Source organism: Dipteris shenzhenensis, chromosome 21 (assembly GCF_047967505.1).
Source record: "Dipteris shenzhenensis isolate YYH24624 ecotype China chromosome 21, Dip_SZ_1.0, whole genome shotgun sequence".
Lineage (NCBI taxonomy): Eukaryota > Viridiplantae > Streptophyta > Polypodiopsida > Gleicheniales > Dipteridaceae > Dipteris > Dipteris shenzhenensis.
In genome coordinates this window covers 20,866,401-20,884,443 of record NC_141616.1, presented here as the reverse complement: position 1 = coordinate 20,884,443, position 18,043 = coordinate 20,866,401, and the positions used below count along the sequence as shown (strand labels likewise).

Below are 18,043 nucleotides of genomic sequence, written 5' to 3'. Positions count from 1 at the left end.
AAATTGTGGCAGCAGGGGTAACGTGAAAATCCTGCTGGAACAGCCCGCCCAAAAGCTTGGAAGCTACCTAAAGGAAGCCTTGGAGTGCAAGTCCTCAGGTTAGCACACAAGCTAGCCGAGCAAATACTCACAACATATAAAAGTTTGTAAAGGTTTATTTTCACTGAATGAAAAAGACCACTATTATTTGATAGTAATCACCAGTCTAAGGGCCTCAAGAGGACTTTAATACTATCATATCATCTCTCTCTCTCTCTCTCTCTCTCTCTCTCTCTCTACCATATATGACATGATCCGGCAGCACCACAGGATGATCTTACACAGAGGCCGTACCCGTCGCTTTATTTCTAGACGACGGAGGATGATGGCAGATTTTCGGAGGAGATTGCTCCATGGAGACTTGGCACCGCCAGCAGCCCATTTGACACTTGCCCAGATCTTCACACTCATGGCAGGAGGCATGGTCGATGGCCATGACTTCCATCATTTCTTTGGATCACAGACCCCTTAGGGAAGACGATGTTCCTCATATTTCATATTTTACATTTTGTATCTAGGCATTTTTGGTACTCTATTTCATTTCATTTTGTATCTAGGATTTTTGTAGCCATTTTTGGCATCTTAGCGGTATTACGATGAGGCCACCTAGTTGGCGCATCGTTGATGATGTATTTTCCTTTCGGATGATTTCGTGTCCCATAGGCCATGTATGGCCTTCCGTGGACCTTTAATAAAATTTCTTTCTTTCTTTCTTTCTCTCTCTCTCTCTCTCTCTCTCTCTCTCTCTCTCTCTCCTCATTACCATAGACTCGCCTCATCGGACAACTCCGAGCCTTGGGTACACACAACGTTAAATAGGCAGTCATGACTTTGAATGAAAGTGTTACAAGAAGAATGTGCACCACACAGGAGATGAGTAGCACCATTGGGGTAAAGCAAGGTGCCTCCTCTCCCTTGCCTTCTTTGAAATTTATTTTAATGAGTTGCCCTCTTTTGTGGATATATTAGGAGCTCAAGGACAGATTCTAGCCCAATCAATTCTCCATGACTGAAAATGCCACTCAAAGTCTTCTTCGTGGATTATAATATTGATCCACGTTACCCGGTCTTCTACAATATAGGCCTCAAATATTCATTTCCATAAAAGTCCAAGACCAAGGATAGAGATCCAACGTATGCTGGGGTCTTGTACTCCATTGACTGGCAATGGATCAGAGAGAGCAGTTTTGGCCATCCCAAATTGGACAACCAGAGCAAACAACTATTCCCCTATACCACCCGCATTAGGAAACGGCTATGCTTGGATGCTTTGTCCTTGACCCCTTCATGGGAGTGTCATTGGTTGGTGGAGCAGCAAGTGCCTCATGAGGTCCTTACTAAACTGTAAAGAGAGATGGGCCATTGACCTCAAACTGTATAGAAAGGAATACTGTCATTGGCAATCATAATTAAGGGAGGGCAAGCCATACGGAGTGTAATGGGCCCACAAGAGTGGTGCTAACCATTCTAAATTGGGCAATTAGAGCAAACAACAAAGGTGCCCTTCTACTAACACCCAACATAAATAGACGGGTATACTTTAATGCCTTCTCCAAAAGCTCTTTTTCCAGTGGTTTGGCAAAAATGCTTGCAATATTACCCTTGCTATCACAATGTTACTATCATGTCACCAAGTAGCACTCTCTCCTTGATGAAATGCTCTCAAACATCAATATGTTTTGTCTTGGAATTGTATATTGCTAGTTCTCAAGCAGACCGAGTATCACAGTTTATCATGGTTCGCTTTGTCTCGTCACTACAATATATTTCTGTCAATTTTCTTCTAGGCCATATTGTTTCATAGGCTCCTATGGTAAGGGGCCCTATATTTTGCTTCTATAGAAGACAAACAAATTGTTGGTGGGGCCAATGTGCCACATGTCTGATCCGTGGACCTTGAGCCTACTGTTCGTATCAACGTTTGCGACAACAGCCATTTGCAGCTCTCTACTTTGAGTACCTACTGTTGTGCTGCTGCTGCACTAGCTGTCGCATCATATCTGCATCACGATCCACACACCACCACATGGTACATGGAGCTACGCACATTCACAGCTGAAGGTCCATGAACTGATACCATGTCAGAGCCTATGTAGGCTCTCAGACACCACCTATTGATGTGCGCTGCCTAATCCAGGGCTGCCTAGTCTAACGGTTAAATCATTATGAGGCCTAACTTTCTTCACAATCACGGGCGTAGGCACGTATTTTCCTCCCAACCAACCTCGATGGTTGCAAGCTCTCAAGATGATTACGTTACGTGAAAGCTCCTGCTTGCCAAATCCCAACAAGCCCCAATTCCCTAGATGGATCTAGTATGCCACATGTCTTCATTCTAAGGTACCTCCTAAATGCATCATTTACCCCTCTCTTGGAATATCATTGAATCATTTGCCCCTTGGCACATTTAATGCATTTAGACCCTTTAGCCTTAGATCCACCTAATCTAGAGCCATATCACCCTAACCAAGGACCTTGACTTTAATTCCTTTCTAATCATTTACGTAAAGCCCAACAAATATAATACAAACATTGATCCTTTAAAGGAAAATGTCGACCGACTCTTCCGAGGTCATGTTACCTCAACTTGAGCGTAACATTCCTTCCCTCTTCAGGCATCAGCGTACTTACCTAACACTAAAAACAACGTGTCACATATTCATGAATATGCTTTTTCATCTTTGGTCAAAAGAAATATCGTCTCACGAGATCATATGTCTTCTCGACTCCTAAATGTCCCGCACATGGGCTATCATGGCATTCTTGAATGACTCTCTGCCTGAGATCATTCTGATTAGGTACTACTACCTTCCCATTTCTTTTCAGCATACCATCTCTTATGGTATATCTTGCATAAGTTTGGCCATTTCTGGATGCCAGGTCATCCTTTTCCCCGGATTTGAACACATGAGCCTTAGGCGAAAGGCTCTGGACGAACTTGTCCACCTTTTGAGTTTCTCTAATCTCGATCATTAGAGCACTCTCTAATACCGTGAAACTCATATTATGCATAATGCGTGACAACACATCAGCAACTTTCTTATTCTTCCCTCTTCGGTACCGAATCGTCAAGTTAAACTCCTGCATGAGTTCTACCCACCTAGCTTGGCGGCCCCTCAAGTCAGGTTGTTTACAAAAATGTTTCAGAGTATCATGATCAACATCAACATAAAACTCTGACCCATACAAATAATGTCTCCATGTTTTCAGAGCATGGACAACAGCATACAACTCTAATTCATGAGTTGGCCAATTTCGTTGAGAGGGAGAAAGCTTCTTGCTTTCAAAGGCTACTGGCCTTCCCTCTTGGAGGACAACTGCTCCTACCGCAATGCCACTTGCATCGATTTCAAGGAAAAACGGTTTCTGGGGATCAACTATTTTTAACACCAGTCCTGAGACCACAGCTTGTTTTATGGTGTTAAAACTTTCAGGAAAGTAGATCTCCATATAAAAGGTACTTTATCTGAGGTCAGATTAGTCAATGGCGATACTATTTCGGAATATCCTTTGATATGCCTTCGATAAAATTGGACAAATCCCAAGAATGATCGCAAAGCGGTCAAACTCTGATGGATGGCTAAGTCAGTATCGCAGCCACTTTCTTTGGATCCATTTCTACCCCCTCACAAGTAATTATGAATCCTAAATATTCAAGTCTTACCATACACAATATAGTTTTCTTTTTATTTACATAAAGACTGGCTTTTCTCGAAGTACTGAACACTATTCTTAAGTGTTCGTAATGCTCAACAATACTTTTGCTGAATATAAGAATATCGTCAATAAAGTGTACTACAAACTTTCCGATATACGGACGTAGTAAATCGTTCATAAGCATGACGAATGTAGCTGGAGCATTGGTAAGTCCAAAGGGCATTACCAACAACTCATAATGCCCAAACCTGCTTCTAAAAGCGGTTTTATGTACATCCTTGACTCTAATATAGATCTGATGGTAGCCACCACATTTAAGATCTATCTTACTAAAAATTACGGCCCCATGTAATGCATCTAGCAAATCATCGATCCGAGCCATCGGATACCTGTGCTTAAAAGTGATATTATTCAATGCTCTGTAATCTATACAGAGGTGAAAAGTATCATCTTTCTTCTTCTTTAATATCATTGGTGAAGCAAAAGGTGAGAAACTGGGTTGAATCTGCCCCTGCTTGGCTATTCTTCCAGTTGTCTTCGTACCTCCGCTTCTTCGGTAAAACTCTACCTATAGGAAGGTCTATTTACAGGTTCTGCCCCGGGATTAGTTCAATCTTATGCTGAACATTCCGCTCTAGAGGTAACCCATAAGGTAACTCATCCCTAAAACAATCAGAGAACTCCTCTGCTATTTTATCAGCCAGCTTGGCCATCTCTCCATTTTGAGCAACATCAGTGCTAGCCGAAGAATCATCAATCGGCTCTACCGACGCTGTATAAAGAAACAAAACTCTTCTTGAGCTTTTCGAATTTCCATTACGGAAACCAATGGTCCTTGAGGTATATCTTTTTCACCTCGTAAGACATTCAGCACATCATTCATCTTGAATTGATAAATGTGCTTTTTCCAATCTATGGCTGGATTTTTCCTAGAATGCCAAGCCTTACCCAAGGCTATGTCTGCATGAGCAAGCTTTGTCATTTCAAAATCAAGCTTCTCAGCATAGTCCTGAATTCGAAGTTCCAACTGGGTAACCCTTTGGTCCCATACTTCAGTTGAACTTTTGTCTGCCATTCTGACTGTATATGCATAGTCAGATGGGCTAGTCTTTAGTTTCAGCCTCTTTACAAGCTTGGAGTTAATTACATTGTGCGTTGACGCTGAGTCAAACAACACATTAACTCATTATGAGGCCTAACTTTCTTCACAATCACGGGCGTAGGCACGTATTTTCCTCCCAGCCAACCTCGATGGTTGCAAGCTTTCAAGATGATTACGTTACGTGAAAGCTCCTGCTTGCCAAATCCCAACGAGACCCAATTCCCTAGATGGATCTAGTATGCCACAGGTCTTCATTCTAAGGTACCTCCTAAATGCATCATTTACCCCTCTCTTGGGATATCATTGAATCATTTGCCCGTTGGCACATTTAATGCATTTAGACCCTTTAGCCTTAGATCCACCTAGTCTAGTGCCATATCACCCTCACCAAGGACCTTGACTTTAATTCCTTTCTGATCATTTACGTAAAGCCCAACAAATATAATACAAGCATTGATCCTTTAAAGAAAAATGTCGACCGACCCTTCCGAGGTCATGTTAGCTCAACTTGAGTGTAACAGCTAGCCACCCATTCCAAGGTCTGGTCACTCCCTCAAAAGGGCCCAAGGGGAAGCATGGGAGCTCGAAACACTTGGCCTTGTATGGAGTCCAATGAAGGATGCACTAATCTATAGTCTGCATGGGTAGCCATAGTCACTTTGAGGTTACAGGTTCTAACGGGTCAGCTCTCCATTCCATTGTAAATAAACAAATTATGGGTCGGATCCTAGTAATGTGTCAGACACTAGGTGTTCTTGTTAGATTCTCACTGTGCCCACCTGTGAGCCCCCGATTTGAGGGGACAAGGGGCAGTGAGAGATAGGAGGGCTGGGAGAGAGACTCAGGCCAGAACCAGAGGGAGGAGAGCATGGCAGGTATAGGCGACCAGCACACGGGCTGGTCGCAGCCTGCAACAGCAGGTAAAAGGGGGCTTTAGGCCTCACATGGAGGCTCCTGCAGCAGCGCAGACTGGCTGCACAGGGCACCCTTATATAGGGGCCTGCGGCAGGCCAAGTCGGCCCAACCAGGGCCACCGACCAGGGCCAACCCTGGTCAGTTTTATGGGGTCCATGAAGTCGGCCACCAGACAGGGTTCCGACCCTGCTGGTCGGTCATCTGAAGGGGCCTGGGCAGTGCCTATAAAAGGCCCACTTCTCCATTGATCCCTGCATCCAGTGCACTACAGAAAGCCTTCTCCAAGGCAGCGTTCAGCACTCAGATCTGGGAGAGTTTGTGAGAGAGAGTTCATCAGTTTGCTCCAGCACCCTGCTGTGATTTGTACTGCTCCCTTGGAGCCATTTTCTGCCCACCATCCGGTGGATGAATATACTCTCTCTCTCCATCTATTCCATCTATATTTCTGAGTGTGTGTTTGTTGCATCTGTGATCATCTATCTGAGTTGAGTGTGTGAGAGTTGGAGAGATCTTGGGTTGAGGATTGAGTGATTCATTCCCTCCTACATAGTTTTTTCCATACGTTGCCATACGCATACAGCATACGGGTACGGAAGTATGATTGGAGTACGGATCAGCCTTTGGGGCTGAATCATACGTGACCCTAATTTTACCCAAAAAAAAGGAAGGAAAATATATATGGTACACATTTAATTGACAGAGAGCTACAAAAATTTCAACTTCAAACTTGTATTCATTTTAAAGTCAAGAAATTGATTAAAAAACCTTTTCATAGAGGTCAAGGAACCTCGTTTTCCGTCCCAAAAAAAGCCAAGTATGATTGGCCATACCATACGCGTATGGAATAATTATTTCATATGTGTATGTATCAGCCAACCATACGAGTACGGAAACAACTATGCCCTCCTATTTTCTAACAGTTCTATCCCTCTGCTCTGGTCCACTATGAGCATCGAAGTCTCCCGGCACAAAAGCTTCACCTTGAACAATGCAATGTCAAGGAATAGAATAAGGATAGGCCCTCATCGGAAAGACCCGAAGCATGTCAAGCCGTCGATGGAAACTACCAGACTGCAACCTGGAAGAACCGTGAGGGTGTCAACTGTATCATCGACCAAATGTATCTGCCTCTCTTCCAGGAGTAGTAACAAAGCTAGACAGCTTGTTCACAAACAAGGTCATGGAAAAGGCGTGGAGTTTAGCATGTCAGGGCCCTAAGGGCTTGCTGGCAGGCCGCCTGGGAGTTGTGCTCTCTGCGTGTCTTTCCAGGACAGCTGCAGGTCTGATGCAGCAGTATACAAGGTCTCCTTGTGACCTGTTCGCTGCCACGTTGGAAGCCCATTGGAGGCGCCTTTTGTAGGCCTATACAGAGGGCCATTCAGGAAAACCTTTAGGGCAGCAGACCTGACCTGCTGGTCGGGTTACCAGGCCCCAACAGTCAGGTGGTTTGCAGAGGTGGACTGACCTGCTGGTCGGCCACCTTGGCTGCTTGGTCAGCCACATGGAGTAGGTGGGTCAACCCATTTTAGGCAGGCTGGTCCGCCTGTTGTAGCAGCCAACTAGGAGGGGGAGAGGCTGTATATAGGCCCCCCGTCTCATTGTTGTATCATCTCACAGTTGGCTTTGCCCAGCAGATAGATGGCTTTTCCCTGATATCCCTTGCAGTTGCTCTCTCCTTCTCTCTTGCAGTTTTGGTACCTTTTGTGTGTGTGCTCTCTCCTTTTCTGTTCAGTTTCCACTGCACTCTCACAGAAGTGACAACTCTGTTCAACCCCAGTGATGCATACAATCTCTTCGTCCACCAATCTCATATATGGATTGATCTTATAATTCTCCAATATGGCATCCACATGTGAGACCAGAAACATGTCGCCTCTCATGATTTGCAAGCAAAAATGGTAAGTACAGTTTTCACAACACAATATATCCCCTATCTTCCAAAGAAACTAACCCTGTAGGTTTTACAGAAACTACAATTTAAAATTTCCAAAACCTTCTCTGCCAAGGCCACTGCATTGCACTTTATATATAATAGCTAAAGAAACCTTACCCCAGCACAGTACTCCACAATGATACGCATTGGAGTACTTTGAGTCACAGCACCAAGAAATTGTACAATATTTGGATGTCGCAGCTTTTGTAGTAGAGCCAATTCATTGCGGAAGGCCTTCCTGTGACAGAAGGGACATTATTCATTTGGAAATTGAGATATAAGGAATTTATTAGAGTCTGCAGACAAGTATGCAGACTACAAACTCACAAAGCGCTTAAAAATAAGCTCAAGTTTCCCTGTGTAATCAGATCTTCCAATTGCTAATTACAGTTTGCCGTTGCCATGACGAAATAATATTCAATAACAGAAACCACTCACAGATCCAGAAAACACTACGAGCGATCCTTTTGTAGTATCGTTTAGTTAACAAACTTAGACCAACATTTCAGCTCTTCTGCAGTGATTATCCATTACTTACACCATCTGCGGCTGACTTGAAAGGTGACCTGGAATCTCCTTAACAGCAACGAATATCCCATGCCATTTGGCAACCTTGTACTGCAAAGCATAACTCAAATTATAAACATTGAAATAAACGAATGGCTTCATACGTTTTAAGGAGAAATTTTTGAAACGTTCAAAATTGTGTTGTTATGAAGCACAAATCGAAGTAAGATTGGCACGCAACAATGCCTGATTAAAGAAATACATAATAGTATAAATTCTCGAAACTTAGCTTCTAGAATCTGAGACACCCCCAAAGATAGTGACTTTCGTGTGCACACCTACATGGGAGCATGCGCCACTTGCAGCCTGCACTTACCTTGAGACTATCCACCATTCTTGTTCTTCTTGAAGCTGAGGTCAGAAATTATCACATTGGTTACCTTGTGGAACCACCTTGGGTGATTGTCAGGTAACTTACAGAAGACTCAACTTACAAAAGCCTGGGCATACATACGATGTGAGTCTTCTCCTATCATCTATCTACATCTTGTTCTAGATAAAACATAGTTCACATCACGTGGACACATGGAGGCATCTATGTGAAACGGAATCTTCCTCAACAATTTGTGAATCTTCTTGGCCCTCAATAAAATTTTTGTCTGTGTTTCCCAAGTGCGTTCCTCAAACATCAACCAGCAGACATGCATCCCAATCGCAACCCACATATCTGGATGATGTGAGTCCTGTCCTATCATCTATCTACAACATCTTGTTCTAGATAAAAAATAGTTCACAACACATGGACACGTGGAGGCATCTATGTGAAACAGAATCTTCCTCAAACAATTTGTGAATCTTCTTGGCCCTCAATAAAAATTTTGTCTGTGTTTCCCACATGCGTTCCTCAAACATCAACCAGCAGACATGCCATTAATGTTGGTCATCTTGCCGTGCAACAACCTGCATTATTTTCACCAACCTCTGTAGCAACATCCAAATGCACCAAAGATCTTCATCACTGGGCAGGATTCTATACACACATGATCATTACCTCTCAGCGAATAAGATTTTACCAAATTCTATCATCGCTTATCTATAACCTAAGGAATCCGGTGAGCGACCATGCACAACATGGACGATGTGAATATGTGCTGCCACCACAGCATGCTCTCAGCATAAGTCAGTATTGACGGGGGCTCCTGGGGACATTCTGATGTGGGCCAACCCCAGCAGCTCAGTGGCCATCAGGCATGACCTCCTTTCAGCAAGAAGATGAGGACATTTAAGGCCCATTGTGGCCCTAACAGAGTTGAATTGTTCGGCAATTTGAAATTTCCTGGCCTGTGGGAGAGTGTATTGTGCGAACATTAAAGACTGTCTCTCGCATAGATGTTTCAAAATTCAGATGCATGTTTCATTCATGTGATTTTCCACAAACGCCTCAATGACTCACAGGACAACCACCTTCCCCAGAGATACAGACAACTTGATTCAACCTAAAAGACCATTTTTTGCAACAATAGCTACGATTATCAAACGGAGAGAGTATAATTCAGGACCACTCTAACTGCTTTTTTAGCGACACTCCATATTTTTCAAAAAGCAGCAGCTGCTGACGTTCCCTTGGACTGGAAAGGACTTATCCATGCGGATCAATGACCATAATAAAAAAGGTGCTTTGCTTCACCTCTGTCAATCTGTCGTCCTTTCTTAAATTAGTTAACTCATCGGGCTTGACTTCGTACTCGGGCACGTCGGTTGGATTTGAGACTTGCATTGGTACTTTCTTTGAGCTTTCCTGCCAAGGAGCACAAGGGGGTATGCGGATTAGGTGCTCTATTACCACCACCACGACCAGCCAAATGTACACGAGGAGAGGAGGGATGAGCTCTTAAGGCGAATCGTAGTGATTACAGGAAGCTTAGCACCAGCAGCTTCAAGAATTTTGCCGACGTCCTTATTGCCGTAATGTTTCGCATCTGAAAGAGGCTGCCAAAATACAGCGAACGTAGGGATTCATCAGATCGGGATCCATGAACAAAGTAGTGCATGAGATCTGCGAATGAGAACTTTGCGCAAAGGTAAGGGATGCAGTACACGAAAATTAAATTCAACCCGAAAGCCCTGTCGAACAGCAAGGTACTAGTAGCCGAACGATTTCCCAACGTGCGAACAGACTTAAGGACATAACATGAAGTTTTCTCGTACACAATAAACGAGGACATAAGAAACACTCGTCATCGAAGTCAGAGGTTTGAATCAACGTAGAGTTTTGAGTGGAGGACAAGTTGCTTACCGTGCTTCCCCAGCGATCTCGGGCATTCACATTCGCTCCCTGCTTCACCAAGTACTCCACTACGTTAGCGTGCCCCTCGCAAGCAGCAACGTGAAGAGCTGTGCGATCGTCGAAATCACCTATGTTCACATCTGCGCCTTCTGCAACTAACGCACGAATGCCTTCCTCATCCCCTTTGTTTGAGAGGAATAACAATTGCATGGCCTTATCGAGCTTTTCCGGAAGACAATAGGTGCTAGATCCTCCTTCGCCATCGGGATTTGGCGGAGCTAGGGAGGACTGCCTCCCTAAGGCGAACCTTTGCTTGGGAGTTTCCATAGCAAAGCTATGAATTGGGGTTTCAACGTAGTTGATGATCTATGCCTTTTTAGATTGTCAGAGCTTCTTCCTTGAAACTGAAGCTTCGAAAGAGAGAATTACTGCTCTGCAGTTGCTACCGCAGCTAGTTCGTCCTGTACTGAAATGCTTTTTGAGCGGACTACAGAAGGGGACTCTGTAACAGCTAGAAATGCAAGGGGGATCGAGAGCAAAAAAGCAGGTTCCCGTGAGCGAACCGGACCACAAAGGCGGAGCCACAGTTCCGGTGCGAAAAGAAAAAGGAGAGACAATATGTGCTTCACGCGGAAACACGCTGAGTTTGTCAGGAGAACGCGGGAAGATTTTCGTGCTACGGAGGAGGGGAAGGCGACGTGAGGAGGAAATCCAGAGCAAAAAGCGACAAAGCTGACGAAGGGAGCAAAGAGCTTTAAACGTGGTCAGGTTCCCGAGACCACGTGGGAGAGAGTAAAGACGCAAAACTGGCAGAGCTGGTGCTTCACAGAAATGACGGTGGAAGCAATTTTCATCACCTTCGCTTTCTTCATTCATTCACAACATTTCCGGCGCTTTGCAGCCATTCCGTTTCCTTCATTTAAAACGTTTCCGGCGCTTTGTAGCCATCCCGTTTCCTTCATTCTAAACATCTCCGGCGCTTTGCAGCCAATTCCGTTTCCTTCGCCATCGCCGAGAAAACAAATTCTTCCTGCAAACACTCAACCAGCAGTTTCGTTTCCTTCGCCATCGCCGAGAAATTTCTTCCTGCAAACAATCCTTCCTGCAAACAAGTCTTCCTGCTAACAATTCTTCCTGCAAACAACTCTTCCTGCTAACAATTCTTCCTGCAAACAACTCTTCCTGCATCAAACATGTCTTCCTCCACACAAACAAGCTTTCCTGCACATAATTCTTCCTCTTCCTCCAAACAAACAAGTCTTCCTCCACACGATAACAACACGGCTTGCTTTATGCCATCGCTCAACGTCCAACATCTCCATCTTTGAGCTCCTAGCGATGGCAGAAAAGCTCTTTCCGCAATCGCTGAAAGCTCAAAGATGGAAACCTTGGCGACCTCCAAAACCTGCGCAAATTACGACACATACCTAGCTTGCTTTATCAGTCACGCCATCGTTGCCGATCACCTCCCTCGCCATGCCTTCCCCGTCCAGACCTGATAAGCACCTTTCCGACCGATTTTTTGCCATTCCTTGCCGCATCACGGCCTCCCTACCGCACCGCATTGTCTGCTTGAACCAAACCGGAATTCCTGCGAGCTTCGACCTGCACGACGCAAAATTCTCTCGCCGTTCTCATATTCCTGTCGAATAACTTCCGGCATTGTTGAAATCCTCCTTGCAGCAGGATCAATGCTTCTCCAACTTGTGATGAATCGAGTGGATTGTGAAAGATGTTGAAAATCTGTTGATGTCTCCCTATGATGGATTTATCGTGCCCTGTAGCAGTGGCTTTCCAACACAAAGCTTGATCAAATGTCCTATCAGGGAATGAGAAAGGGAAATGCCATCCGGAGAGCGTTCCCCCTGAGGTTGCGTTCACACCAAGCCACGGGAGCGGCAAAAGAGCACACGCGTGTCGACCAAGAACCAACCCAATTTATGTCACGGAAGTGTGATTGGTGTAGACCTTGAAGGAGATGGAATGGCCCAATTAGCCATGGAATAATTAGCAAAACACAAATCTTTTGTGTCAATGCCTCGGCCAATTAGAAGAGTTGTCACCAACCTTCATACTACCTTTTAGAGGATGGCCGGCAGCGGGTATAGTGAAGCCAGCCTTATTCATACTCGAGGAATCTTGCAAGCCTCTGATTGATACTACTGCTTTTGTCCAACCGTTGGGTGAGAGAGGAGGGGCAGGGGGGAGGAGGGGAGGGAACACCCTTCACTTCAAGTGGACAACTCAAAATCAAATGGGCTTGGGCCACATCAAAGGACACCCCTATTCCAAGTTGGGCAGCCGAGCATTGTCAACCCAGCCTAAGGGTGTATACAAATCACATGAGAACCACATGGTTGCCATGCATTGGATCATCAAAAAGGGGAGCTCCAATGAGTTTGGGCAGCGAAGACCCCCCGCCCATACCTGACAACATGTCTTTGAGACTCAACCTACTAATCAAATAACGTCTTCACTCAACAAAATTGTCGCTTCAAAGTTTTTCCTTTCTGACCATCGTGTAAGCACACATGGCACACTGCCCAACCCTTTTCTCCCATGGGTGAGCATCAAGCGGTGTGTAGCCACCCTACAAAATCCTCCCTACCTATGGAGCCAAATTTCGGATGGCAAATATCGAACTCCTCTAAAATTCCAATCACATCTCATTCTCAAGAATCCTAATCAACCCTCTCAACATTTTGTGCATAATTTTCTCTAAATCAATGGTGGAGATAAATCCTCTCTTGACCCACGTCCCTTATGAGCCCATCGCACGAGAGTCCTACCATCGAACATAGCTTTTTGACCCATATGTTCAATCATGCTTCATCTTACGCTTAGAGGGGCAAAGGGCACCTCGATCAAAATAATACAAGGTGAAAATCTGTAACACTTATTAAAAAAATCATCTCAAAAGGTTTGGATCGGACTACACTCAACAATCCTTGGACCTCTTCAAATAAAATTGTAGATAATTTTGTAAATTCTTTTCCAAAATATAAGGACTACATGAATTTGGAAGATTTCGTAACCTTCTTTAAAAAATGATTTTGTGATTTACTTGACATTCAACTTTAGTTTGTTATGAACACTTACAACGTGTATCTCCCCCTAGTTTGGAAAATTCCATTTTTCATTAATTAGTATTGAGGATTAAAAGTGAGAGGTATAAAGGCTAGTGATGGTTTTTGTTTTTTAAGTTTTTCATATTCACTATTTTAAGTCATGATTTGAGCTCTTTCCATGCTTTGAGTTCCCTCAAAATCTATATGAGGGAACAATGAGCATGGAACTCTATTTAAGTCATAACTCCCTTTCCATGCTTCGAGTTCCCTTTGCATCAACTTCCTATGACGCTGCTAATCCAAGATATTAATTTGTCCAACCTCTAGTTAACTTATAGTTAGCTGTTATTGCTTGTTCACAACCTTCACGCTAGTAAATTTAAGCTTTGAGCTCAAACATCATGGAATCTATAGTCAACTATTGTGTGACTAGGAATTTTAGAAATAGACTTACGGAAAAGATGGTGATAGTTACTTAAACGTTTAATACTTGTGAATTTTACTTCAAAAGATTTTTTTTAAACATAAAAGAGTAGAATATATTAAGGGGCTGGTCAAGCCCAATAAAGACCAGATACAAAAACTAGCTGACACAAAAAAGGTGCCACATGCCCTCGATCTACCCTGCAAGTAGTCAAGGAAAATTTTAATTAAAAAGTTAGCTTCCCATCATAACAAATAGTGATTTGATTTAAGATCCTATGCAATGTTAGGAATTCTTAAGTTTCAAAGACCCATTAAGTAGGACTTCTATGATAATCATATTTTACTCTCTTGGGACTCTCTTCAACTTTATGCCAAAATATACCCCCCCCCAAAGTGCAATCCACTACTGTCGTCTCAAAGCCTTTTCTCACTATTGTGTGAGCAATTTTATACACCTTTTGGAACCATTTAACATGACGACCTTGAATTTCATAAATATCAAATTTAACATGAACACCTTTTGGAACCATTTAACATGAATTTCATAAATCTCAAATTAATAGTGCCTTGCATGGTTTAAATCATAACACTTAGATTATTGGCAATGGCATTGTATCCTTAGCAATAGCTTACCTCTTATGTAAAGTTTGTCATGGGTGACTATAGAAACAATGGTGTTGAACTTTACTTAACAAAAGTCACACAAAAGAGATGGCCATGTGCTAAGAGGTAAGTCATAAATGAAGTCTAAAAAGATTGCACAATAATATAAAGGATACCCCCTAAACCAAACATGTGGAATTTGCACAAAATTTTAATCTCCTTGCAAGTCTTTCCTTGAGTAAACATTGATAAATTCAATTGCAGAATAAATGTTGTGCCACATAACATTGATCGTTGCACTTACCATTTGTCTACCATGCCACCCTCCAACCTTGTTTTTTGTCTTGTAGACTTTTTCAAAAACTTATTGCATTGGCTACCTTTCTAGGTTTGCATCATATACATTTTTGTCTTCTTAAACTTGGTTAATTGATGGATTTTATTGTTCTTTGAGAAAAATTGCATTTTGATGTGCTCCTTTTATTTGCATTATATAGTTGGTGTGAAGTTTCGTGAACTTGCTTATTGTTGGTATGCTTTTTTCAATGGCAACATTGTTGTGTTAGTCATTTCTTGTTTTCTTTGTAGTGTATTATTTTTCTCTAGCATACTTTGAACTATTCTTGTACATTTATTTGTTTATTCTTTTTTTTAATGCGCGTGGATTGCAAGGGTGTGGTAAGATTTCTTGAGGCATTGAAGTGGTGCCATTGGCTAAGTTAGCTTTGAGTATTGTCATTCTCTGTTGGCATTTTTTTCTATCTTGATCTTCTTTTAGAGTGGTGTTCACCATTGTGGGGTTTATTTAGGCTAGCTCTTTTAAGTCCACTTGTGAAGGCTCCTATGATTATTCTTTGCATGATAGATCCAAAGTGGTGGTTGTTTGTTTTAAGATGATTATCACAGCTACAAGCTTGTTCATGTTTATAGCTATCTTGGTGCTTTAATTGGTAGATTCAAATATACTGCTTTGGATATTTGCTTGTGTGTTGGTCATTGCCCTAACGTGACTCTTTTTACGTTGTATCTTGTGTCACTTTAGTTTTTTGGGTCTATTCAGATGCTTGCATTTTGTTCATAGTTTTTATAGTGTGTTGAAAGCACACTGTTTAGTAGACATCTTGCAATGTCTTTACTTCTAGTTTTTATTTGTGTATTCACTTTGCGATTGAACGTTTGATTGATTTGCTTTTTGGTTCACCGTCACCGATTGTACTAATGCTTTGGGTTTGTTGCAACTTAGTTTTGATTTGGTTTTGCTTTGCATTTTCCTTTGTGTCATGTTTGGTTTACAGACATGAGTGTTTTGGTTCTACTATACTTGTACTGGCCATTGCCATAATCTACTTGGGCAATAGTCATCCATATAACTCATGAAGATTGGACATGGAGGTGGAGGAGTTCTGGAAGTTTGATAAGTTATGTGTTACTTGTGTGCTATGTAGATTTGGCATTCTTTTCCAATTTCAAAGCTAAGTTGGGTCACAACTCTATTATTATTGGCCCCTACCAGTTGTGGTGTATTCATGCCTTAGAGCATTTGGTATCATTTTCATTGTGTGATTGCTTGAAGTTTACTCGCACCTTTGTATGTTTGATTGTTTAAGTTTAGTCGCACCTTTGTATGTTTGACTGTTTAAGTTTGTACGTGTGTATTTTTATATGTTTAATTGTTGAAGTTTAGTCACACCTTTGTATGTTGTGGTGCTCAAGTTGCCATAGTGACTATTTGGTAAACTATTGGTTCATTTTCCAGCCTCTTATGTGAGAGAAGGCTGTATAATCCTCTTGGCTTCATGTATCATGCCTTATACATGGCTTCTTACATGTGAACAAATAAGTTTATTGTGGCTCTTAGTTGTCAATTGATTATTCAAAATTATAGCTCTTAGGTGGTTTGCAAAGTTCATTTGTGGCTCTTTTGTGTGTATAATGATTACCTAGTGTTTGCATTGTTGTGACTCCTCTTTCCTCACATTTATTTTGGTTACAATTGGGTAGTTTTCACATATGATCCTTTTTCCCTGTCAACTAATTTACTAGTTGATATCTTAATGACATGTAAATTTTCATCAACTCAAACTTCTTGCTATTCTTGAGACACAACCCAAAAATCATTTTTAATCAAAAAAATTCTCATTATATGTTTACTCATGTAATGTTCAATACACAATGCACATATAGTGTACCATTGTAGAAGTGCTATATAAAGTTTGAGATGTGTCGTTTGAAATTATATTGAAAAAAGAGCATAATGGCAAAAAGGATCAAAGGCCTTAGCATTGAAAAAATTCTTCAAAATTAGTTGGGGACAAAATTTTGTATATATAACGTGAAAGGACATTGAATGAATATTCCACACTTCTCTCTAACTTGGAAAAAGTATGTATTTGCACTCACGAGATTTAAAAAACTTCCTTATGATTTGATAAGAAAAAGGAACAACAAGTAACAAAATCTCACAAACTATATCCAAATTAGAAAGAAACCCGAAAGAAAGAGGACAACAAATAAAATGAAATATGAAAACAATATAAACTCTATAATGAGCCTTCTTTAATGTGACACCAAAGATATCCATTTGTACATGTGATGAATGGTATCAACAAATAATATTGAGGGTACAATGCCCACAATTTGTATTGTGATGGTTAGTCTTCATGGTTGCTATCGGGTTCTACATCCTTTCCTGCTACCATTTTTAAGAACTCCTCTATATGTGTAACATAATACTCTAGTATCCAGATATTCGCTTCCATCATATATTGCTTCACTCGTTTCTTCATATCCTTTGTCATGCACTCCAAACCATAGGTTTGAATCAAGCTAGATGCGGATTGAGCATTGAGGAAGTGCCTAACACACTAGTGATTGTCTCTAGGAATGGTGAGGTTTATAATGAATTGCCCTTGGTTTATAAAACCCTCCCAAAGTCCTTCTTTCTAAGTGAGATTTCTCACATATTGTAAAAAAAACTACCCTCTCAAAAGGCCTAAGGCTAATCATGTTAAGGAAGCCACTCCCCCCCCTTCTGCCCCTCCCAAGCCCAGATGGACTGTCAAAAGTAACAAAGAGCAAGCTGGCTTTGGTCCAAGCAATCCAACCAAAACTTCCTTACCTCAACAAGGGATCATACCTCCTCCTAAGGCTATTGAAACAAAAAATACCTTTGATGCCCTCATAACCAGGAAATGGAACAGTGGATCCAAGAACAAGGGATGAAAGGGAAAGATGTTATCCCAAGTGTTTGAGAAAGAGATTAACCAGAGGGATACAATTACGAGTGACAATGATGCAGATGACTCTGAAGGAAAACTTCCTCCACACATTGTTACAATTGAGAAAGACTTCATCTTCAAAGGTAAAGCTCGAGTCACCCTTCAGAACAAGAGAAGGATTTCCTAAGTAAGACCTAAAATGCCCTCCCCCAAAAGAGCCTTGCCCCAAGGGGCAAAAAAGGGGAACAAAAAGAATGGTTAAGTAAATCTATTTCTCTTCTCACCTGA

At 42.1% G+C, this 18,043-nt stretch overlaps 1 protein-coding gene across 1 annotated transcript in view; it reads right to left on the bottom strand.

Moving 5' to 3' along the window:
* Window positions 1-11,152, bottom strand: part of LOC147888617 (integrin-linked protein kinase 1-like) — a 59,656-nt gene extending 48,504 nt beyond the window's left edge. The window contains exons 1-5 of the mRNA XM_087392480.1: window positions 10,450-11,152; window positions 10,068-10,142; window positions 9,841-9,951; window positions 8,185-8,264; window positions 7,764-7,884 (exon numbers count right to left, since the gene is read on the bottom strand). Coding sequence (XP_087248606.1) covers window positions 7,764-7,884; window positions 8,185-8,264; window positions 9,841-9,951; window positions 10,068-10,142; window positions 10,450-10,767 — 705 coding nt within the window. The 5' untranslated portion in view covers window positions 10,768-11,152. The remainder of the gene's footprint in view (window positions 1-7,763; window positions 7,885-8,184; window positions 8,265-9,840; window positions 9,952-10,067; window positions 10,143-10,449) is intronic.
* Between the last annotated feature and the right edge of the window lie 6,891 nt (window positions 11,153-18,043).